This window comes from Cervus elaphus, chromosome 12 (genome assembly GCF_910594005.1).
Source record: "Cervus elaphus chromosome 12, mCerEla1.1, whole genome shotgun sequence".
Classification (NCBI taxonomy): domain Eukaryota; kingdom Metazoa; phylum Chordata; class Mammalia; order Artiodactyla; family Cervidae; genus Cervus; species Cervus elaphus.
The window spans coordinates 74,931,735-74,955,646 of NC_057826.1; the positions used below are offsets into that span (position 1 = coordinate 74,931,735).

A 23,912-nucleotide genomic window follows, 5' to 3' on the forward strand; every position below is an offset into this window, starting at 1 on the left:
CAGTTCTATTTCCAGTTTTTTAAGAAATCTCCACACTGTTCTCCATAGCGGCTGTACTAGTTTGCATTCCTACCAACAGTGGACACACCCTCTCCAGCATTTATTGCTTGTAGATTTTTGGATAGCAGCCATCCTTACTACAGGCCAATGTCACTGATGAACATAGATGCAAAAATCCCTAGCAAAATTCTAGCAAACAGAATCCAACAGCATATTTAAAAAATCATACATCATGACCATGTGGGCTTTATCCCAGGAATGCAAGGATTCTTTAATATCCTCAAATCAATCAATGTAATACACCACATTAACAAATTGAAAGATAAAAACCATATGATTATCTCAATAGATGCAGAAAAAGCCTTTGACAGATAATAGTTTTAAATAAGAGCTGCTCAGTCATTTCCTCCACAGAAGCAATGACCCAACACAGCATTGTATGTGTGGGGGAGGTCTTCCTTACAATATCAAATTTAGCTTTTGTTTATTTTAAGATGTAATTGCTACCAGTCAAAGAGTTGGTTAATACAAAAGGAAGTTTGTGGTGAGTAGGACTCTCACTTGGTTTTTAGAGAAGTTGATGTAACCCACATCAACTTGCTACTCAACTAACTACATCAACTTGCTACTCAACTTGCTACATCAACTAACCCCTGTTTCCTGTTGTGGGGCAGCAACAGCACATACCCAACAGTTCTTCCCTCACCCTGTCAGGCTCACCTCACCTTGCAAAGCCCTGACACTGAAGAAGAAGATATTTTCCTTCTAGTGGAAGAGCTGAAACATGCTTCTTTCCAGCCTTCTGAAGGTGGTTGTGGCTTCACTGTGTTTAGGTAAGGATGGTCCCGGTGGGATTGTGTACCCTCTGTGACCTAAGGACCAAGGGAACAGGCAGTCTTAAGGGTACCCTGGGAAGGAAGCCTAGCTGAGTGTAAAGTAGAATTTCTTTATTCTATACCACTGATTCCTAAATCTCTATTGTTTTTTTCAGTAGCTAAGTTGTGTCTGACTCTTTGCAACCCCATGGACTGCAGAACGCCAGGTTCCCCTGTTCCTCTCTATCTCCTGGAGTTTGCTCAAATTCATGTCCATTGAGTCAGTGATACTATCTAATCATCCCATCTTCTGCTGCACTCTTCTTCTTTTGCTTCAGTCTTTCCCAGCATCAGGGTCTTTTCCAATATGCCTGCTCTTTGCCTCAGGTGGCCAAAGTATTGGAGCTTCAGCTTCAGCATCAGTCCTTTCAGTGAATATTCAGGGTCGATTTCCTTTAGGATTGACTAGTTTGATCTCCTTGCAATCCAAGGGAACCTCAAGAGTCTGCTCCAGCACCACAATTTGAAAGCATCAATTCTTCAGCACTCAGCCTTCTTTCTAGTCCACCTCTCACATCCATACATGACTACTGGAAAACCCATAGCTTTGACTATACAGATCTTTACTGGCAAAGTGATGTCTCTGTTTTTTAATACACTGTCTAGGTTATTCATAACTTTCCTTCCAAGGACCAAGTGCTTTTTAATTTCATGGCTGCAGTCTACTTCTATCTGTTTTTTCCCTCTAGGATCCAGTATTACCCAGAAAGTAACTCAAGACCAACCACCAATGTCAGTGCAGGAGAAAGAAACTGTGACCCTGGATTGCACATACGACACCAGTGGTACAGCTCACAGTCTGTTCTGGTACAAGAAGCCCAGCAGTGGGGCGATGGCCTTCCTCGTTCGCCAGGACTCTCATAACAAGCAAAATGCCACAGAAGGCCGCTACTCATTGAATTTCCAGGAGGCAAGCAAATTCATCAAACTTAACCATCTCAGCTTCACAGCTGGAGGACTCTGCAGTGTATTTCTGTGCACTGAGGGAGCCCACAGTGAGAGGCGTGCAGGAGGGTCCTGCACCAAAACCCAGAGTTCTAATGATACACCCACCTGTGGTAGGGACCAGGGTGGGGAATTGCCTTCACAGACAGGAAGTGGTTAGTACTGCAGCAGCACAGGTTTAGGTTTAGAGGGGAAACACTCACTCTAAGAAAGTATTTCTCTAGGTTCATAGACCATGTCTAGAGCTATCACTCATCAAAAATATTCTTATCCCTGACAATTTGGATTTAAATTTCTTATTGAAGACAAATATAACCACCAAAATCTTTACAGTATGGTGATTAGATTAAACTGGAAGAATTGACTAAGGAAATTCAGACATATCTGAATGAAAAATCAGTTAAAAATATGTGTGAAATGTCTTTCAGATCAGTTCAGTTCAGTTCAGTTCAGTCACTCACCCATGTCCGACTCTTTTCAACCCCATGGACTGCAGCACACCAGGCCTCCCTGTCTATCACCAATTCCCGGAATCTACTCAAACTCATGTCCATTGAGTCGGTGATGCCATCCAACCATCTCATCTTCTGTTGTCCCCTTCTTCTCCCACCTTCTGTCTTTCCCAGAATCAGGGTCTTTTCCAATGAGTCAGTTCTTCGCATCAGGTGGCCAAAGTATTGGAGTTTCAGCTTCAACATCAGTCCTTCCAATGAATATTCAGGACTGATTTTCTTTAGGATGGACTGGTTGGATCTCCTTGCAGTCCAAGAGACCCTCAAGAGTCTTCTCCAACACTACTGTTCAAAAGCATCGATTCTTCGGTGCTCAGCTTTCTTTATAGTCCAACTCTCACATCCATACATGACTACTGGAAAAACCATAGCCTTGACTAGATGGACCTTTGTTGGCAGAGTAATGTCTCTGCTTTTTAATATGCTGTCTAGGTTGGTTGTAACTTTTCTTCCAAGGAGTAAGTGTCCTTTAATTTCATGGCTACAGTCACCGTCTGCAGTGATTTTGGAGCCTCCCAAAATAAAGTCTGTCACTGTTCCCACTGTCTCCCCATCTATTTGCCATGAAGTAATGGGACCAGATGCCATGATCTTAGTTTTCTGAATGTTGAGCTTTAAGCCAACTTTTTCACTCTCCTCTTTCACTTTCATCAAGAGGCTCTTTAGTTCTTTTTCACTTTCTGCCATAAGGGTGGTGTCATCTGGGTATCTGAAGTTATTGATATTTCTCCCAGCAATCTTGATTCCAGCTTGTGCTTCATCCAGCCCAGCATTTCTCATGATATACTCTGCATATAAGTTAAATAAGCAGGGTGACAACATATAGCCTTGATGTACTCCTTTCCCGATTTGGAACCAGTCTGTTGTTCCATGTCCAGTTCTAACTGTTGCTTCCTGACCTGCAAACAGATTTCTCAAGAGGTGGGTCAGGTGGTCTGGTATCCCTATGTCTTTAAGAATTTTCCACAAATCAATTTGTTCAATAAATATTTATTGTATTTATATCATATTACCGACATTACTTGGAATGAGGAAGATGGTGAAATCTCTCTGTGGTAGTCCTCTTTTTGAATATCTGTTTGAATACAGTTTTATACCATTTAATGAGTAAGTTTATTTTAGATTTATTAATGGAATCAATGTACTCTCATTTACTTTCTAAAATGTTTAATATCTCACAAACTTTGTGCTAATACTCATTCTGCATTATTAACACCTCTAGCATGAAATAGCTCAATTTCTATGATACAGTTTAACTGCCTCCCATCAATCTTATTCACAAAGTGATTAATAATTAGCTGCTCTTAGAAGGACATTGTGAAGGAGAAGAGTATGAATTGTCTTCTTTCTCTGCTCTTGTCCTTTGCTGTACCACTCTTCAAAAAGCATTTTTACCATCATGTGACTGATTTTGTACCTCTCTAGGCCCTCCTTTTCAATCAGTGTTAACACAGTCCAAAATACTCCTTATCTCCAATTTCCTCCTACCTCTAACCTCATTTTCTCAGCGCCTTGAAATCTGAATGGTAGTGGATGATTGATAAGTTGTCATGTATTATAATTCCTTCTTATATTTGCATTTGGAAGCAGATGTGTAAAGTAGAATTCTTAAAATATCCCCTTAAATTTTTTAAATTAAATTTTTATCATTTTGACATTCATTTTTACTATTTTATCTATTTTAAGTGTTCAGACCAGTGATACTAAGTACATTTGCATTGTTGTTCAGCAAACACCATCTATCTCTAGTACTCTTTGCATCTTGAAAAATTGAAAATTTATACTCCTTAAAGACAAACTCCTCAGGACTTTCCTAGTAGTCCAGTGATTAAGACTCCATGCTTACAATGCAGGGGACACAGGTTTGATCCCTGGTCAGGGAACTGATATTCCCCATGCCTCAATGTGGGGAATTGAGCCAACAACGTAAATTAAAAAAAAAAAAAAAAAGACTAACTCCTCATTCCTTTGTTCCTCCAACCCATGGCCACTACTGTTCTACTTTCTCTTTCTATGAGTTTGACTACCTTAGATAACTCATGTAAGTCAAATTACAAAATATTGGTAATTTCGTGACATTTCTTTTATTATAACGTCCTCAAATTTCATCCATGTTGTTGATTTTTTTTATACCTTTCTAAAGTTGAATAATATTCCATTGTACACATACACTACTTTTTGTCTACTCATTCATCTGTTGATGAACATTTGGGTTCCTTCCATCTTTTGGTAGAAACATGGATATATGCATATCTCAGTATTTGGGGTATACATCCAAATTCTTTCAACTGTTTTGAATATAATATAATCAGAAGTAGAATTTATGGATCACAAGGCAGTACAGTTTTTAAATTTTTGAGAACATTTATCCTGGTTAGTCTGAACAACTATGCTCTAGACTACTTTATCACATGCCAGTTTCAAGGGAAAGAGAAATAGAGTGACCAGTAGTCATGAACGAGGTTTCAGAATTCTAGTGGTTTACAGAAACCTAGAAGAGCTTGTTGCACTGGTATGGAGCATTGCTCCACAGGTGCCTAGTAGGTAGGAGTCTGAAGGGAATGGTCAAGGCAGTACCTGGTGGTCATCTTCTGAATTGCAGCTTGAATTTTTTTTTTTTTTTAATTTTATATTGTATTGGAGTATAGCTGATTAACAATGTTGTGATAGTTTTAGGGGCACAGCAAAGGAATTCAGCCATACAGGTACTTGTATCCGTTCTCCCCCAAGCTCCCATCCCATCCAAGCTGCCACGTAACATTAGACAGAGTTTCCTGTGCTAGACATTAGGTCCTTGTTGGTTATCCATTTTAAATAGAGCAGTGTGTACATGTCCATCCCAAACTCCCTATCTCTCCCCCCATCCTTCCCCTTTGGCAACCATTAGTTCATCCTCTACATCTGTGAGTCTGTTTCTGTTTTGTAAACAAGTTCATGAGTATTCTTTATGTTTCTTTCCTCCTTTGGTGAAAGGACCAAATTTATAATTATTTAATTAGTTCACTTTGCATAAGTAAAGAACCTATTAAAAGACTGTCTTAAAGTATTTCAAAGATTTCAGTAGTAATTTTGCTGCCCTCTCTCTCTCAAAATTTCTCTGAAAATAATCTATAGGGTAAAAAAGGAACAGATTTTTGCTATTAGACAGGTTTGTGTTAAAAACTATTAACTCTAAAATTAAGTTTCTAGATAGCTTTGTTTTACTATTTGTAAGATGATAGAGTGATATCTCCTTTAATATTTTGTTGTGACAATTTATCTGTAATGTATCCACAGAGATTAACAAGTCACAGATGATTAATGACAGTAACCTCTATAGCTACAGGAAAACCATTGGACAAAACTCAGTATCTAGTCTTGATTAAAAACTCCTGGCAAACTAGGACTTAAGGGAATTCATTAACTTAATAAAGGTTCTCTACAACAAATCTACATCAAATACACTTGATGGTGAAATACTGAATGCTTTCCTTCAAATTTCAGGAATAAGGGAAGAATTTTGACTCTCACCACTTGTATTTGAATATTGTACTAAGGGTCCTAGCCAGTGCAATAAGGCAAGAGAAAGAAACAAAAATCATACAATTTGGAAAAGAATAAGTGAATCTATCTTTAGTCACAGACAGCATAATTATCTGAGCGTCAAATCCAAGGGAATTAACAAAAAAGCTACTAGAAAAAATAAGAAAGTTAAACAAAGTCAAATATATACCTAACATAGGCTCCAGTCATTCCATCCAGATACTGACCCAAGAGAAATGAAAGTATGACTATAAAAAATCTTACTCACACATGTTCATAGCAGCTTTGTTTGTAACAGCTGCAAACTAGGACTAACCTAAATATCCATCAATAGGTGAATAGACAAAGGTATCTATAGATAAATCATATTTATATAATGGAATACTACTCAGCAGTACAAAGGAATGAAACATGATTATAATAACCCAATCTTAAAATAATTATGTTGAATGAAAGAAGCTATCAAAGGCACATATCATACCATTTATTTGAAATTACTGAATATGCAAACTATGAGAGAAATGTTGCTTGAAAATGGGAGTAAGAAGTGAAGAGAGGGCTTAGAGGACTTAAAAGAGACAAGAGGAAACTTTTGGGGTGATGCATTGTTCATTATCTTGATTGTGGTGATGGTTTCACGAGTATACACATATGTCAATCTTATTAAGTTAAGGAGGTACAATTTATTTTAAAGAGAACTATGTATTAATAAAGCCATTAAAATCCAAATATAGCAAATGCTTTTCTTCAGTGTTCTACAAGTCTTCTTTTATGATCCTGAAATGCAAAAATATTTCTCCTATATGTACTCATTAGCCTTAAACTATGTTTTTTTTTTTTAAAGTAGAGATAACAACTATCTGCCTCCATGTGCTATACGTTTATTTTCAGTCCTACATCATTACAACCTATTTTGCATTCTTTCTATATACCAGAATTGCCAGCAGATTGTTTACCATCTGAGCCACCAGGGAAATCCACCTACCAGAACAGGAGTTTGTAACTGATTTTCCAGAATTTCTTTCTGGCTTATTTCTGAGGCAGTTTCTCACTATGTGATTTGGAAGGTGGAGAAGAAAGGAAGGGATATGTGAATCCAAGCAATATTTGAGCCTGGTTTTTTAAATTTAAATCTGGATTTGGGAAATGATTCATGTGCTGACTCTGGACTCATGAAATTCCTTGATGTGAATCTGAGAAGAGTGAACTCCCAGAAACAGAATGGGCTAAGCTTCCATCTGTGTGTTTAAGGATCTATGGTTACAAGGCTTTACAGAAGATGAACGCCTCTTAGAACTTCATCTTGATACTCCTCAGAGGTTTTGTTTTATAAAATGAACGGTCATAAAAAGAGAGCTAAAGAAGTGATTGTTTTAGCTGCTGCTGCTAAGTTGCTTCAGTCGTGTCCGACTCTGTGGACCCCATAGACAGCAGTCCACCAGGCTCCCCTGTCCCTGGGATTCTCCAGGCAAGAGTACTGGAGTGGGTTGCCATTACCTTCACTCAAAAAGAGAAGTTTTGAGTACGTACATAGTCCTGGGAACATCCTGTTGCTCCCTGATCTTTGACAACTACCTTGATCTAGGACATCTGTCCCAAATGAAAACTTGTAAACCAACATCAGACTGGCTGTGACCCAACTTCTTGAGGAGCTTTTAAAAATTACAGATTCATGGGTCTCAACTCTGGATAATGTGATTCAAGAAGTTATTGGTGGGCCCAAAATCTGTAATTTTAAGTCATTCGCTTATTAATTCTACTTTCAGCTATCATGTGAATATTGGCTGACAGGTCTTTAAGAATTTCAAACCTGGGAAAGAGTGTCCTAGCATATGCTCTGCGCTTTTGACACAAATCCACATCTTCAGAGTTTCAAACACTGGGGGGAAATTATTTGGTTAAAGTTTGGCAACAAAATGTGGCAGATAAAATAGAAAGTATCTTTGAGGCTAAGAATATATACTATGATTAGTACTTGTCTGATTTACATAGGCCAATCCTCTTATCTTAGAGTCAAGGAAGAAGTAGGAGAATAAGATATTGCTCTTAGATAATTCTACAAGGATTTGATAATTTTAATTATGATATTTCTTTTGTTTTCACATTTTAATGATTCTGAAATTCAGGATTATTTGGCTATTGATAAGACACTGTGACTTTTTCCCTTGAAAAAAAATTTATTAGAAAGATAACATTTCTTACAAATGATATTATTTTAGGACTGAGAAAATATTTTATTTCAAGTAGTAGTGATTCCACAATCAAAGACCCTTTATTCATTACTTTCTTTTGGTATAGTAAATATTCAGTGAGCATGTAATAAACACCAGTCAGGGCTTCCCTGCTGACTCAGTGGTGAAGAATTTGCCTGCCAATGCAGGAGACTCAGGTTCGTATCCCTGAGTCGGGAAGATCCCCTGGAGAAGGAAATGGCAACCCACTCCAGTATTCTTGCCTGGAGAATCCCATGGACAGAAGGACAGAATCCCTGGCAGGCTACAGTTCACGGGGTCACAGAGTTGGACAGGACTTCACTTTCACTTTCTTTCATACATGCATCGAATTTTTGTCCCTGTCCACCAGAGGGTACAGTTTCCTAACACAGACACGTTTCCTGTGTGTCTAAACTTCACTGAAACTAAACCTCACTGTGACTTCACTATTTCTTCATGTTACGAGTCAAGAATGTTCTTCAGGAGACACTCTAGAGATGATCTCTTCTCCAGGATTAGTGACTGTGATACTCTTCCTGCTGGGTAAGCAAAACACCTGTAAAAATTTTGATCCTTTCTTCTGTTATGTCAACAAAACCTTTAAGCATAATTGTATCCCAGAGTTTTATGCCCAAGATCACAGAGAACTCTCTTGTTTTCCCCTAGGACAAACCCGTGGAGACTCAGTGAGCCAGATGGACGGCCAAGTGACCCTTTTGGAAGGGGCTACCTTGACTGTGAACTGTACTTATTCAGACACTACGTACCCCACTCTTTTCTGGTATGTCCAGTATCCTGGCGAAGGTCCAGAGCTCCTCCTGAAAGCCACAAAGGCCAACGACAAGAGAACCAACAAAGGTTTTGAAGCCACATACAATGCAAAAACCACCTCCTTCCACTTGGAGAAAGCCTCAGTCCAGGAGTCAGACTCGGCTGTGTACTACTGCGCTCTGAGGGACACAGTGACGGAAACTGCAGGGGGAGCTGAGCGCAAACTCTGAGCAGTGATGGGGCCTGGATGCACTGTGGTTCCAACGGAGCCTGTGGTTGTTTGTCTCTTAGTCTCTGGTTGATACAAAAAACGTACAAATGGCTAAAGCATAAGAATAAAAAGAGAATATTCCCCATACCCGACTCTTTACTAGTAAAACTGAAAACTCTCTGACAGCAGTTCCTTTTCCAGGGTCAAAGTAATTTCAAGGTAAAACCACATAAGCAAAGAAGTGGTGTTTTGCATATTCTTGCAAAGTCATGCTTCCACAAGTTGTTCCAAGTCACCCAGGTGGGTATTACTATGCCTCACTATACTTTCAAAGAACCAAAGTGTGCCAGATGAGGTGTGGTCTGCACAATGTCTTCCCGACAGAGCAGGGCATGAGAGGTGATAGGAGAGCCACAGCCTCCAGAAATTATCATTCTTAATAGAGAAAGAAGGGATGAAAGGAGGAGGAACAGAATATCATATATAATGAAACAGTGGAAAGAGAGGAAAGGATTTTATTCACATTTATCTCTTTATCCCCCTGGAAGTCTAAGAAATTAGAAAGGGTATACGCCTGAAAATACAGAGAGAACAGAAAAGGAGTTAGCAGCGCAGAGTGCTATCAACAGATTTCAGAGGATGAGAAGTATAAGGAAGAACGAAGACTTGTCTCGTAGAATAGTTGAAGAAGGAACCTAGACCTCGTGTGAGACGCATCAGAATGTGTGCTGAGCACCTGTGCAAAGGTTAAGAAAACACGGCACCAATCATCTGTGAATAATTGGGAAGATGGTGTTGCCCTGATTAGTGCACATGTGTGAGTATTGAGGGTTTTGGGGAGCACTAAAAGTGTGTGTTGAGGGTTTTGGGGAGCACTAAAACAGGAGGCCTGAGTGAGGCCATTTGTAAGCAAAGAATAGCCGTGCTCTCCACAATTCTTTATGACAAGCAATGATGACTTTCTATACAGCATACAGAGAAGGCAATGGCAACCCACTCCAGTACCCTTGCCTGAGACCCCCATGGATGGAGGAGCCTGGTAGGCTGCAGTCTATGGGGTTGCAAAGAGTCGGACATGCCTGAGCGACTTCACTTTCATGCATTGGAGAAGGAAATGGCAACCCACTCCAGCATTCCTGCCTGGAGAATCCCAGGGATGGAGGAGCCTGGTAGGCTGCAGCCTATGGGGTCGCACAGAGTTGGACACGACTGAAGGGACTTAGCAGCAGCAGCGGCAAACTCAGCATAAAAGTGGAAGTTAGTCTTTAATGAACTGAGAACAACACAAAAAATTCCCCCAAACTTTGTATGTGCCGTGCTGGGCTTCATCACTTCAGCTGTGTCCTTCTCTTTGCAACCCCATGGACTCCTCTGTCCACGGCTCCTCTGTCTATTGGATTCTCCAGGCACGAATACTGGAGTGGGTTGCCATTTCCTTCTCAAGGGGACCTTCCCAACCCAGGAATCAAACCCAGGTCAGGTAGATTCTTTACTGTATGAACCACAGGGAAGACCAATAATACTGGAGAGGGTAGCCTGTCCCTTCTCGAGGGGAGCTTTCCGACCGAGGAATCAAACGGGGGTCTCCTGCATTGCAGGCAGATTCTTTACCAGCTGAGCTACCCAAGGTTGTATACTATTAAACCTTTGACTTTTACTCATTGGTTAGCCTTTCTTTTCTCAAAAATGTTCTGTAAAAATTTTTCCCTTCTTCCCTATAACCCCTTGCAAACACTGATCTTTTTACTGTCTCCATAGTTTTGCTTCGTCCAGAACATTATATAGTTGGAGTCATATGAAGTCATATGAAGTCATAGCTTTCTCAGACTGGTTTCTTTCACTTGTGTATGTGTGTGCTCAGTCGCTTCAGTCCTGTCTGACTCTTTGCGACCCTATGGACTGTAGCCATAACAATGGCTATGTAACACTTTTAAAGGTTACTTTCCATTTGCAGTTATTACAAAATATTGGCTATCTTCTCCATGTTATAACAATACATCCTTAAGCCTCTCTTATACCCAACTGTTTGGGTCTCCCACACTCACACCCCTCTACTGGCCCTGCCCCCACTAATAACCACCAGTTTGTTCTCTATATCTGTGAGTCTGCTTTTATTGTTATATTCACCAGTTTATTGTGTTTGTTAGATTCTATACACAGATGATATCATACAGTACTTGTCTTTCTCTGACATATCTCACTTAGCATAATGCCCTCCAAGTCCATTCCTGTTGCTGCAAATGGCAAGATTTTGTTCTTTTTAATAAATTACCATATTTACAGCACAACTTCTATAAATAAGGATTTATTTTGAACTAAAGTAAAGAAATAAAAAAAAAGCACAAGATGAAATTTATGAAATTTTTTAAGGCATAAATTTCCATCAAATGACATTTTAAGAGTAAGAGTTTATTTTTAGTCTCCATTCAATCTAGGCAGTGACTTTTTTTTCTAACTATTTTCTTCATCAGGAAGCACGCAGTGAATGGGACCGGGGTTTTGTGACGCTGCAGTTGTTGGTCTGAATGGGTCTTTGTTGATGGTTTCAGCCCACTAGGGGGCACTGTAGGCTTTAAAGACATGAAGACCTTTTCTGATGATTCTAAAGATGGAACAGTTAAGAGAGGAGCCCAGAGAGCACGGGGAACAGTCTAATTATAGACAGCAAAGGTGGGGAGAGGGGAACAGTGTTTGTGTAAAGTTCATCTCAGATGTCAGCTTTGTCATTCTATATAATGTTTGGAAAGCTGTAGCCCTTACCCCTGTAAATCCATGGTGAGGATGATTCTCTGAGCAGAGGTAGAGACATAGGGATACTACTGAGCTCTGGGAGCATGGAAGCTCAACAGAAAACATCTGCGTTACCTGTATTCATTTTTGAAATTTTTATGACTGAATTCCCCAAACCCATTGACCCAGAAATTATTCCAATACCCCAGACCTCCTACCTTTTTCATATATTTCTTCGAGAGTAGAAAGAACAAGAATAAAAAGAGGAAAAAATAAGGAACAAAAATAGAAGGAAAGGAGAAAGACAATATTGAATTTGAGCAAAAAAGTGTGGCTAGATCAGAATCAGCTGTGGGTCAAGAGGGTGTCCAAGAGTTGGACAGTAGGAAGGGAGAGGTGGAAATCAAGGCAGAGTGAACATTATACGCATGTCCTGTTTTTCAACAACCAAATTCTTATTGGAATCATTTCTGTGCAGAGGTTGACTATATATCTTGGTTTCTAAATGATTTCAAGAAATTGTATTTACTTCTGCAATAAACAATGCATGTATCACATAGTTTTCCTTGATCAGAATTTTCACATAACCGAATTATCAAAATCTCTGCCAAACTATGCAGTTTGAAAAATGGGTCATCCGTCCCTATAATTCCTCAAGGTTCTATGTAATCCATCATGACACAATTTTTCTAGAAATATCATCTACCTTTCCTCACACACTATCCCACAATCTTCTCTTACATATAGTCCTTTAAGAAAAAAAAAAATTTATGACTACACATAATGGAAATATTGCTTTTACCTCTCTGCACTGTCCCCCCAAACCTCAATTTTGGAGAAATTGCTGACCTTACTGCAGTCTCACCAGGCCACTGTGGGTGGAGTTTCCTGTTAAGTGAGCTGACACACCTCAGATGTGATTGGTACTCAGTGATTCTGGTGGAACACTGACAGTAAGAACAACATTTCTCTGGCCCCAGGACTCTATATCCTTCAGAGTAGGGGTGAAGGCACCTCAGTACCTGGGCAAGGGATCATGAAGAGGCAATGGGGAGCCCTGCTGGGGCTTCTGTGGGTCCAGATTTGCTGTGAGTCGGGGTCACCCCAGAGAGGGGGCTGGGGAGTGTCCACAGCCGTCAGTGGGCGGGAGGGGGGAGAGCTGACTGGGGCTCCTAGCTGGTCCTTCATCCTCAGGTGCTTCCTGAGAGAGTTTCCTGGTCTGGAAACCCCATCCGCGACCCCTCAGTGACATCATATGTGTGTGCTTTTCTCTTTCCGAGCAGGGGTGGGAGGAGTGAAGGTGGAGCAGAGCCCTTCAGTCTTGAAGCTCCAGGAAGGAGCCAACTCTACTCTGAGGTGCAATTTTTCTGACACAGTGAGCCGTGTGCAGTGGTTCCAGCAGAATCCCGGAGGCAGCCTCACCACGCTGTTTTTCATAACTTCAGGGACGAAGCAGAAAGAAAGGCTGAGTTCCACAGTGAATTTTAAGGAACGGTATAGCACCCTACACATCGCAGCCTCCCAGCTGGAAGACGCAGCCACCTACCTCTGTGCGGTGGAGGCACAGTGCTCCCTGGTGATCTGCAGCCTGTGCCCAAACTGCAGCTGCCTCAGCCCCGCCCCTCCGCAGGGCTACACCGTGCAAGTACCTTGTTACCTCTTTGGGTTTCCAGATTCATACTTCAGCACTTTTTTCTTCCGAAGATCAGATCCTTTAGGACTGTCATTTCACTATTTGTCTTTTTTTTTTTTTTTGCCCTTCTTCATCCCAGAAATCTCTCGTGTATATAAAGCTCTAATATGGAACCATTGTCATAACTGATGTAGATGCCAATATTCAATGTCCTGTTAAAACAATCTAGTGCTCCTGACAGATGAAATATAAGCTACATATAAATTTCTCTGATGGAAAATGCTTGAAAAAAATATACGGCGATCAACAAACAGAAAGAGATGACTCAATTTCTTGGTTAACTGCACGTGTGTGTTCCTTCAAAGTGAAAAGGGAATTAAATGTGTGTAATGCTTTTAAAGTTTGTATTCAGAGTTTTGAGTCCTGGTAATAACAAATATAAGAAGAATGATTTTTTATGTGACGACAAGGCAGCGACTGGAGCGCTGTGTCTGAAAACCAAGGAGCACCAAACACTGAGGGCAGCTGCAACAGGCTGAGAGAAAGGCACGGGGTCTACAGCGGCTCATCCACAGGTACCGACATTTGGGACTAACCAAGATGTCCTTCAGCAAGTGGATGGATAAATAAATTGTGGTACATCCAAACAATGGAATATTATTCAGTGTTAAAAAGAAATGGGCTGTCAAGCCATAAAAATACAGAGGAAACTTAAATGCATGATACTAAGTGAAAGAAGTCAATCTCAAAGGCCGCCTACTATATGATTCCAACTATATGACATTCTGGGAAAGGCAAAATTATAAAGAGAGTAAAAAACAGTGATTTCAAGGATTGAGGGGAGTGGAAGGATGAATGGGCAGAGCACAGAGGATTTTTAGGAGTGAAACTACTCTCTGTGATACTATGATGATGAACACGTGCCACTGTACATTTGTGGAAACCCATAGAATGTATAACACCAAGAGTGAATTCTGGTAAACGATAGACTTTGGGCAATTATAATGTGTTAATATGGGCTCATCAGTTGTGAGAAATAGACCAGCCTCATGTGGAAGTTGACAAGAAGGGAGGTTATGCAAGTGTGGGAGTGGGAGGTATATTGGAAACCTCTGCATCTTCTCTTTAATTTTTCTGTGAACCTAAAATGATTGAAAGTCTCAAAAAATTAGATTCAGATACATGAAGCTAATTTGTATGAAGAGTTAAAGCAGTTTAGAAAAATGGTGCCACTTGAAACGTCAAAAATGAAAGTGTTAGTCGCTCCATCCTGTCCTACTCTATGCGACCCCATGGACTACAGCCTGCCAGGCTCCTCATTCTACAGAATTCTCCGGGCAAGAATACTGGAGTGGGTTGCCATTTCCTATACCAAGGGATCTTCCTGACCCAGGGATCGGACCCAGGGATCGAACTCAGGTCTCCCGCATTGCAGGCAAGTTCTTTACCATTTGAGCCACCAGGGAAGCCACTAAAAACATTACCTAATGAGACTTTACCCTGCTTCTTGCAAAGAAGATGCCAAATTTTCATTTTGCACTGGTTCTAAAAATGACATAGGTGATCCCCACCTACACTTGCACAGAGAGACAGAAGCCAGAAAGCAATTTGGTTGCTTTAGAAAGAGCCTCTTGCTTTACCTGTTGGCAACTCGTCGACTTCCTCTGGGTCCTCCAGTCATGCAGATGTTTTTTTTCTTTTATTCCTACAAGATGAAATAAGACTTATAGAATGAATCACTAGAAGAACATCTTCTTACCGATTCAGTCACAAAGCCCCTTTGACCTCACTGTCTGTGATGACGCTTACATTCAGTGAGCCCCGTCCCATTTTATGCCATTTTACTCTGGATTTATATTCTCCTTGATCTTATAGGAGAAATGAAATCATGGATAGGGATTCATTCCAAGGACCCTGCCTCTGCTTCAGAAGAGGACCTAGGGTTAATTAGTGGCAACCGCAGACTCCGAAGACTGCATGAAATGTGAAAATGGTGTTGGGGTTCCAGAGTGCAAGGGGTCTCTCCCCACTCTCTCTCATCACTCTACATTGTATATGAGCAGGCCTCAATAAAGATTTGTTCTGCTAAATAGTATAAAAGAATGTAGAGCTAGATGAGCCCTTAGACAGGGTTTAGTTCACCTCATTTTACAAAACAGAAACTAGATCCAAGATGGCAGAATGAAAAATCATATAATTAAAAAATAGATCAAATGCTAGCAGTAGAAAGCAGAGGATAAGCTGGATATCCTCACCTCCCCCTTAATATTCTTTTCCTATCTCCTTCTTCCAGATCCTTGTTGCTGAGCAAAGGAAAGCTGTCTAATGCAAACTGTGACACTTAGATCTCTGACATTTAGTAATTACATTTTAGGATACATTTCAACTGTTTCTACTGTCAATTCTCTGAGAAAGCAAGGGCCCACTGAAAACCAGGTTAGAGGAGACAGTCTGAGATAACAGGCAGTTGAAATGTCAAATGATCTTCTCTCTGTTACTCTGATCTTTGGCTTACAAATTTCTTTTACAGAGTTTTCCTCCAAAACAGGCAAATGAAAATGGTATATTGGCTGAACTTGATAGTTTCAAATATATACATATATATAGGTTTGTTTGTTTAGGAGAGTGAATCATGTTGCTTTTATAATTTAAAACGTATATATCAGGCACATCATTGAATAAAGAGCAACAGCATCTACCTCTTTTCAGCTTATAAACAGTCAAATTCTCTATCTCTATATTCTTACTGTGCATTAGATTACTTCAATCTGAGACATAATTTGTTTGACCTTTGCTGCTTTTATGCATGTCCCTCGTAGGCACAGCCATGAAAAGGACATTTAACCAGAGTTCAATAGTTAGAGATGTGACCACCAGATGGTGGTGCACCTCTGCTGATCAGAACATGTGGAGGGTTCCTTTGAGTGGATTCTGAATGAATAGGCTTAGGGCAGAAGCAGAGCCTTTTTCTTATTGGCTGGCTAGACAATGAAAGAAACCACTAGAGAAAAGAAGGGGACACTTGGTAGCAGAAAGAGGTCTCCTGGCTGGAGACTGCAGGTCCACAATTGATCCTAAATGGGAAAAACAATGAAGACACCCATTGGAGCTTTAATCACGTTCTTATGGCTACAGCTGGACTGTGAGTTGAGGGTTTAAGGGAAACAGTAAAATAAATAAATTAATTTAAAAAAAAAAAGGGAAACAGAGTGTGTTAGTAGATATTCATTAGACACTGAAACTGACTTTATTCAGGTTTCTTTTAGCTATTGTAGAAAAGGGAAAGTAAATTGTGGATCTTAATAATCTGACAACCTTCTCCTTTCTCTGACTTCTGCTTTCTCCATAGGTGTCAGTCTTGGAAACGAGGTGGAGCAGAGTCCTTCTACCCTGAGTGTCCAGGAGGGAAGCACCCCTGTTATCACCTGCACTTATACAGACACTGCTTCAGAGTATTTCCCTTGGTATAAGCAAGAACCTGGGAAAGGTCCCCAGCTCCTTGTAGCTATTCGTTCAAATATGGGTGAAAAAAAAGACCAGAGACTGACTGTCTTCTTGAATAAGACCGCCAAACGTCTCTCCCTGCACATCGCAACCATCCAGCCTGGAGACTCAGCTGTCTGCTTCTGTGCAGCAAGGACACAGCGCTGCCCAGGCAGCCGCTACCTGTACTCATAATTGTGACGGGCAGCCCCCTTCCTCTGGTGCAACCTTCAAAGTAGCATCTGTCATATTGTTTGTCTGCAAGTGGAAACTGATGTGTTAGACAAGCATAGAATAAGAAGGTTAGGTTCAAGATGACCCAGAAAGTATGACACATTTGATGGATAATTGCTGCTTACTGATTTCTTGAAGGGAGTTAGCATTGTTTTGTTTCGAAATTGTAATATTGCCTTTACGTTTGCCACTCAGACTCATTTTCTATAAATAACCTCTTGGTATCAATTGATAATCCTTATTATGAAAGTTTTTTTTTTAATACTGTGTTTTGAAAACAACATTTATTATTTTTCTGATTATATATTGCATGCCAATTATAGGGAAATGTGTGATATCCAATAAATATGATATTGATAATTCTGCAATCACATAATATTGTGAATATTCAGCTAACCTTTTCAATAAATTATTGTCACAATAGGCTTATAATGTTTTTCACTTACTATTATATGTTGAATTGAGCAGTCCCCATTCACATAGTTGATTATCAGTAGGTGTTTGTTAAAGAAATAAGAAAAGGTGAATCCTGCAATGTAGGAGACCCTGGTTCAATCCCTGGGTTGGGAAGATCTGCTGGAGAAGGGGTAGGCTACACACTCCAGTTTTCTTGGGCTTTACTTGTGGCTTAGCTGGTAATCTGCCTGCAATGTGGGAGAGTTGGGTTCAATCCCTGGGTTGAGAAGATCCCCTGGAGAAGGGAAAGGCTACCCACCCCAGTATTGTGGCCTGGAGAATTCCATGGACTGTATAGTCCATGGGGTCACAAAGAGTCAGACATGATGAGCAACTTTCACTTTCATTTTAAGAGGCATACATGATATGTGAACTGTGTTAAAAACCTAAAACTTCCACTGAATATATACTTTTTGCAATTTAATGTATCCAAGATAGATTCACAAGTTCAGCTACTTAGTTAATTTCGTTTTTGCGAATGATTGGTTTACAAAGGAGTTTAGAATAGTTATTGTGTAGACAGCCTGGTATTGTTTCTTTTTAATATTTAAGATAAGATTATTTTAAAACATATTAATTCACATTTGGTACGAGAGTGTTAAAAAAAAATCTGTTCTGGACACGAAGCCATTTTGAATAGCAAAGGTACTATCAGGAGAACTTTTCACTGAGAAGGGTAACAAAGTTGAATAACCTGAGGGGAAATTAATATTTTATATTAGTCAACTGATTGGTAGAAAAAGGTTGGGTGTTTTAGGTTGGAGAACAATTTGTGCTATGTGTGGTACCATCAGATTTAATGAAGATTCCAGGGCAGGATCTGGAAAAACTTCAACCAATTTAGCTGAAGCTGTAATTACTCTGAGATAAGAAGGTAAGTTCTGTTCAACTTTAAGGGGTAGGCCCCTATAGGTAACAGCTCTCTGCTGTTTGCCATTGTTGACTAAAAAGATGCACAATGTGAGAGATGTGACCCAAGTTTTACTTGGGGCAAAATGAGGACTGCAGCCGGGGAGACCAAAGCTCAGATAGCTCAGAGAGACTGCTCCAAAGAGGTAGTGGGGGAACGTCAACATATAAGATTTTGGTGAAGGGGGAATTCAACGCAATCAAGTGCTTACTTTACAAAAGATTTTCTGCTAGTCCCAAGGAGCTGATGTCACCATGAAGGAATTTAATGCTTTTCTAGTTATGAAGAGATGCAGGGGTTGGGATCACGAAATCAGCTCCTGAAAATATCTAACTATGTAAAGACCTGTTTCACCAGTTTCCCTGGAGCACAGAGTGCCTCACTGTCCACCCTGCATTACCCTCAGAGGGTTTTGAAAGTCAGCAGCTGCAGTAGCATAGGGTTCAATCTCTGTAGAGGTAGAAGACAAATGCCCTTGCTGTTGTTCAGTTGCTGGCAAATACTCTTGGCAAGTGCCAATTTGTAGTTGACAACATGTTGATTAGTAATATCCTTAGGCATGGTTTTCCTTTTACATTTTTACACAAATATTATAATCAGTAGTGGTCTTATGATCAACTGTCTTATGGAGGTCTGTCAGGAAGCTTTTAACTGGAGGCTTTTCCCGTGTGCTGTTTGGATCTGTCAGGAAACCTTTGGCCCTTATTAATTCCTGAATATTCAGGAATTAAGAGGAGAGGCATGCCTTTCCCTTCCCTGGGCTGAGGAATCCAGGCATTTCCTTTGTTAGTTTCTCATTATGGTGATAAGTACCCTCTTCTCTTTTTAATAGGGATCGCCTTGTGTTTTGTAAATCTGGAATTTTAATCTTTATCTTTGCTGAGAATAACTACAGTATATATGCCCACACCATGTTGATTAAAACACGTTTGCTCCATCAGAGCTTTGGTCCCCATGTCTTTCTTTCTTTCTTTCTCTCTCTATCTCTCTCTGTCTATTTCTGGCTGATTCCCTGGAGCGTGGAAGCTGACTGTGTAACCCAGGGAATATTAGCCTCTTTACTTCTTTCACTCTCTCATCGTCGACTCTGGACCACCAGGTTCCGGTCCATTAAAGGACCAACAGGGGTCTCTTGTGACACATTCCCTTAGAACTAGGTGCACAGAATATAGAGGCTTTTTGAAGCTCTTTTTGGCTTCCCTGGTGCCTCAGATGGTCAAGATTCTGCCTACAATGCAGGAGACCTGGGTTCAATCCTGGGGTTGGAAAGATCCACTGGAGGAGGGAATGGCTACCCACTCCAGTATTCTTGCCTGAGGAATGCCATGGACAGAGGAGCCTGGCAGGTCTGGGGTCGCAGAGAGTCAGACCTGACTGAGAGGGTTCCAACTGAATTAATGGGAACAATATAAATTCAAAGGTTTGATAACCTGATGACCAAAATCTAGCATCTATTTGCCCTCTCTGAACAGACCTGGGCTGTCAGAACAAATAGAGAGGAGAGAGGGACCACTGTGATAGGACTCCATGTCTGCGAGATTCATTCTAGCCTTCTGCAAAGGGAGATTATCTTTTCTCCTACTATTAGGTCCCAAGTTAGGTAACCGAACAGATGTTGTGGTGAAGAATTATAGTGATTGCTATATTCATATGTAGGTTAAGAAAGCTGCAGTAATTAGCACAAACAGATTTGTCTTCTTTTCATAAAGCAATTTATTTCTATCTTAAGTGAAAGAAAGCACATGTAGGTATGAGGATAAATGAACACTACATCTTATGTTGTTTCCATAATCCATTACATGCAGTATCTTGAAACAAGTTCCATCATAGATGCAACAGCTGAACACAGAAGTTAGTCAAATTTTCACTCTTCCTTTCAATATCAAATTTGACTTGTGTTTATTTTCAGATGTAACTGGTGTCAACTGAAAATGGGTTGGGTAGACTCTGCGAGTTGGTGATGGACAGGGAGGCCTGGCGCGCTGCAGTTAATGGGGTCGCAAAGAATTGGACACAACCGAGTGACTGAACTGAACCGAACTGAACTGAAGAGCTGGTTAATGCAAAAGGAAGTTTGGGGTGAGTGAGACATTCACCTGATCCATAGAGAAGTTGACATGAGCCACATCAACTTGCTACTCCAGGAAACCCCTGTTTCCTGTTGTGGGGCAGCAGCAGCACATACCCAGCAATCCTTCCCTCACCGTGTCAGGCTCGCCTTGCAAAGCCTTGACATTGAAGAAGAAGATATTTTCCATCTAGTGGAAGAACTGAAACATGCTTCTCTCCAGCCTTCTGAAGGTGGTCGTGACTTCACTGTGTTTAGGTAAGGATGGTCCCAATGGAACTGTGCCTCCTCTGTGACCTAAGGACTGGGGGAACAGGCAGTCTTATGGGAACCCTGGGAAGAAGGGGTAGTAGGGTCTAAAATAGGATTTCTTTATTCCACACTAATTCCTAAAGTTCTGATTCTATTTTTTTTCTTTAGGATCCATTATTGCCCAGAAGGTAACTCAAGACCAACCACAAGTATTAGTGCAGGAGAAGGAAGCTGTGACCCTGGACTGCAAGTATGACACCAGTGATTCACAGTATAATTTATTCTGGTACAAGCAGCCCAGCAGTGGGGGGATGATTCTCCTTATTCGTCAGGATTCTCATAACCAGCAAAATGCCACAGAAGGTCGCTACTCATTGAATTTCCAGAAAGCAAGAAAATCTATCACACTTGTCATCTCAGCTTCAAAGCTGGAGGACTCTGCAGTGTATTTCTGTGCACTGAGTGAGCCCACAGTGAGACGTGTGGAGGAGGGACCTGCACCAAAACCCAGGGCCCTGCTCCACCTGCCGTAGGGACCAGGGCAGGGAGTTGCCAGCACAGACAGGAAGTGATTACGGTTGCACAGGCATAGGGTTAGAGAGAAGATACTCATTCTAAGAAAATAGTTCTCTAAGTTCAGAGGCCATATTCAGAGCTATCATTCATAAAAAAAATCCTTATCCCTAAAAATTTAGATTTAAATTATTTATTTATTAAAAATGTAAAATTATGTATTGAGGACAAAAATTAGCCACATAAAATCCTTGCCATGTAGTGATTAGTATGAGCTAGAAGAATTGACTAAGGAAATTCAGAAATGTCTGAATTATAAATCAGTAAAAATATGTGTGAATTGTTGGCTTTTTCATTTCAGTTTATTCATGTTTTACCAAAAGTTTTCACTTTTGTCTCAGGTTCAAAGGATTTGTTAACAAAATAAGCCACTTGTTATATACAAATAAATAATATAGATGTTTATTGGAGAATTATCTAGCTTACTTTCAACATATTAGCATTAAACACATTAACATTAAAAGAAAATAGAATTAGAAAGAGCAGATGATACATCACCAAATTGGGTTTTGACCAACACTCAGACTTGGATGGAGGTCAACATCCAGACTTGAGAGTTTCCAGCACTGAGAAGTCCCAGGTCACAGCACATCTGGAGTCCCAATTATGAAAAGAGTCTTCTCCATGGGTAAGACTTCAAAGATTACAGTTCAGGGCTCCCATTTACAATCCCAGGGCAGTTGCAACCTGATATCATCATCAATCTGTGACCAAATTGCAGCTCTGGTTTCATGTTAATGCTGTTCATTTAGTCATGTAAAACTTGGGATGTTGCTAAGGCTGGGGGATCCCTCTAGGAGCTCAACAATCTCAAGATTCCTTCCCCACCTTATCCATGGTGCTGGAAGTCTTGCACTCACAGCAGGCAGTTACTCACAGTCAACTCACAGTCAGGGCAGTGTCCAGGCAGGTTAGAAGCAAGGTCAGAGGCCTGTTCTGCTTTGTCTCTGAAGCCTAAACAAGACTATTTATTTAATTTTCCTAGCAATTCGTTAAATATTAATTGACTATATGTTATATTACAGGCATTGTTTTGTCATGAAATCTCTGTGTGATTTTCCTTCTTTTGAATATCATGTTGTTTTACACCATTTAATAAATTCATTCATTTTAGTTTTGTTAGCTGAGTTAATAGTACCTTTATTTACATTCTAAGGTGCCTACTTTGTGCTAATACTCATTGCTTCTTATTAACACCTCTATCACTGAATGGCTCAATTTCCATAAACTAAGTTTTCCCTGCCTCTCTTCAGTCTTATCCCCAAAAAGATCAATAATTAGTGGCCCTTAGAAGGACATTTTACGAAGTACTGTATGAATTATGTTCTGTCTCTGGTCTTGCCTTTCACTGCACACTCCTCCAAAAGCATTTTTACCATTGTGTGGCTGATTTTGCACCCCTCTAGGCCCTCGCTTTCAATCATTGTTATACAGTCCCAAATATCCCTTCTCTCCAATTTCCTCCTTTTCAAATCCCATGTTTCTCAGTGTCTTAAAAGTTGAATGGTAATGGGTGGTTGCTAAGTGATCTTGTATGGTAGCTGCCTCTTATATTTGTATTTGGAAAGCAATTGTGTTGAGTAGAAATCTTCAAAGGAATGTCTTACAGTCTTTCCAATAAATGAGGCTGGAAAAACTGGACAGGTACATATAAAGAATGAAGTCAGAACACTCTCTATAACATCATACACAAAAATAAACTCAAAATGGATTAAAGGCCTAAATGTAAGACTGGATACTCTAAAACTGTTAGAGGATAATAACATAGGCAGAACACCCTTTGACATAAATCACACTAGAATCTTTTCATGGTCTACCTCCTAGAGTAATGAAAATAAAAACAAAAATAAACAAATGGAACCTAACTAAACTTAAAAGCTCTTACATAGCAAAGGAAATCATAAACAAAACAGAAAGAAAATCCACAGGATGAGAGAAAATATTTGCAACCATATTGACAAGGGATTAGTCTCCAAAATATACAAACAACTCATACAGATCCATATTAAAAAAAAATCCCAAACAACTCAAATTAAAAATGAGGGGAAGATCCAATAGACATTTCTCCAAAGAACATTTACAGATGGCCAAAAGGCACATGAAAAGGTGCTCACCATCACTAATTATTAGAGAAATGCAAATCAAAACTGCAATGAGATATCACCTCACACTGATCTTTGGGCTTCTGTGGTGGCTTGGCTGGTAAAAAAATCTGCCTGCAATTGTGGGAAACCTGTTTTTGATCTCTGGGTTGGAAAGATCCCCTGGAGGAGAGAAAGGGTACCCACCCCAGTATTCTGGCCCGGAGAATTCTGTGGACTGTACAGTCCATGGGGTCGCAAAGAGTCATACACGACTGAACCACTTTCACTTTCACTCACACTGATTCAAATGGCCATCATCAAAGAATCTACAAACAATAAACGCTGGAAAGGGTGTTGAGAAAAGGAGAAAAGGGAACCCTCCTACACTATGGAGAACAGTATGGAAGTTCCTTAAAAAACTAAAAATAGTGCTACCATAT

At 40.2% G+C, this 23,912-nt stretch overlaps 1 pseudogene and 4 gene segments (V, D, J or C); all 5 read left to right on the forward strand.

The window, feature by feature from the left end:
• The first annotated feature begins 784 nt into the window (after window positions 1-784).
• LOC122705695 lies at window positions 785-2,002 on the forward strand (annotated as a pseudogene).
• A 6,553-nt stretch (window positions 2,003-8,555) lies between these two features.
• LOC122704956 lies at window positions 8,556-9,118 on the forward strand. The segment is given in 2 exon segments: window positions 8,556-8,610; window positions 8,734-9,118. Coding segments are annotated over 2 exon segments (381 nt in total).
• A 3,676-nt stretch (window positions 9,119-12,794) lies between these two features.
• LOC122705696 lies at window positions 12,795-14,007 on the forward strand. The segment is given in 3 exon segments: window positions 12,795-12,867; window positions 13,063-13,464; window positions 13,883-14,007. Coding segments are annotated over 3 exon segments (579 nt in total).
• Window positions 14,008-16,502: 2,495 nt separating this feature from the next.
• Window positions 16,503-17,323, forward strand: LOC122704955. The segment is given in 2 exon segments: window positions 16,503-16,554; window positions 16,762-17,323. Coding segments are annotated over 2 exon segments (381 nt in total).
• A 3,381-nt stretch (window positions 17,324-20,704) lies between these two features.
• LOC122705697 lies at window positions 20,705-21,348 on the forward strand. The segment is given in 2 exon segments: window positions 20,705-20,821; window positions 20,984-21,348. Coding segments are annotated over 2 exon segments (414 nt in total).
• The last annotated feature ends 2,564 nt before the right edge of the window (window positions 21,349-23,912 follow it).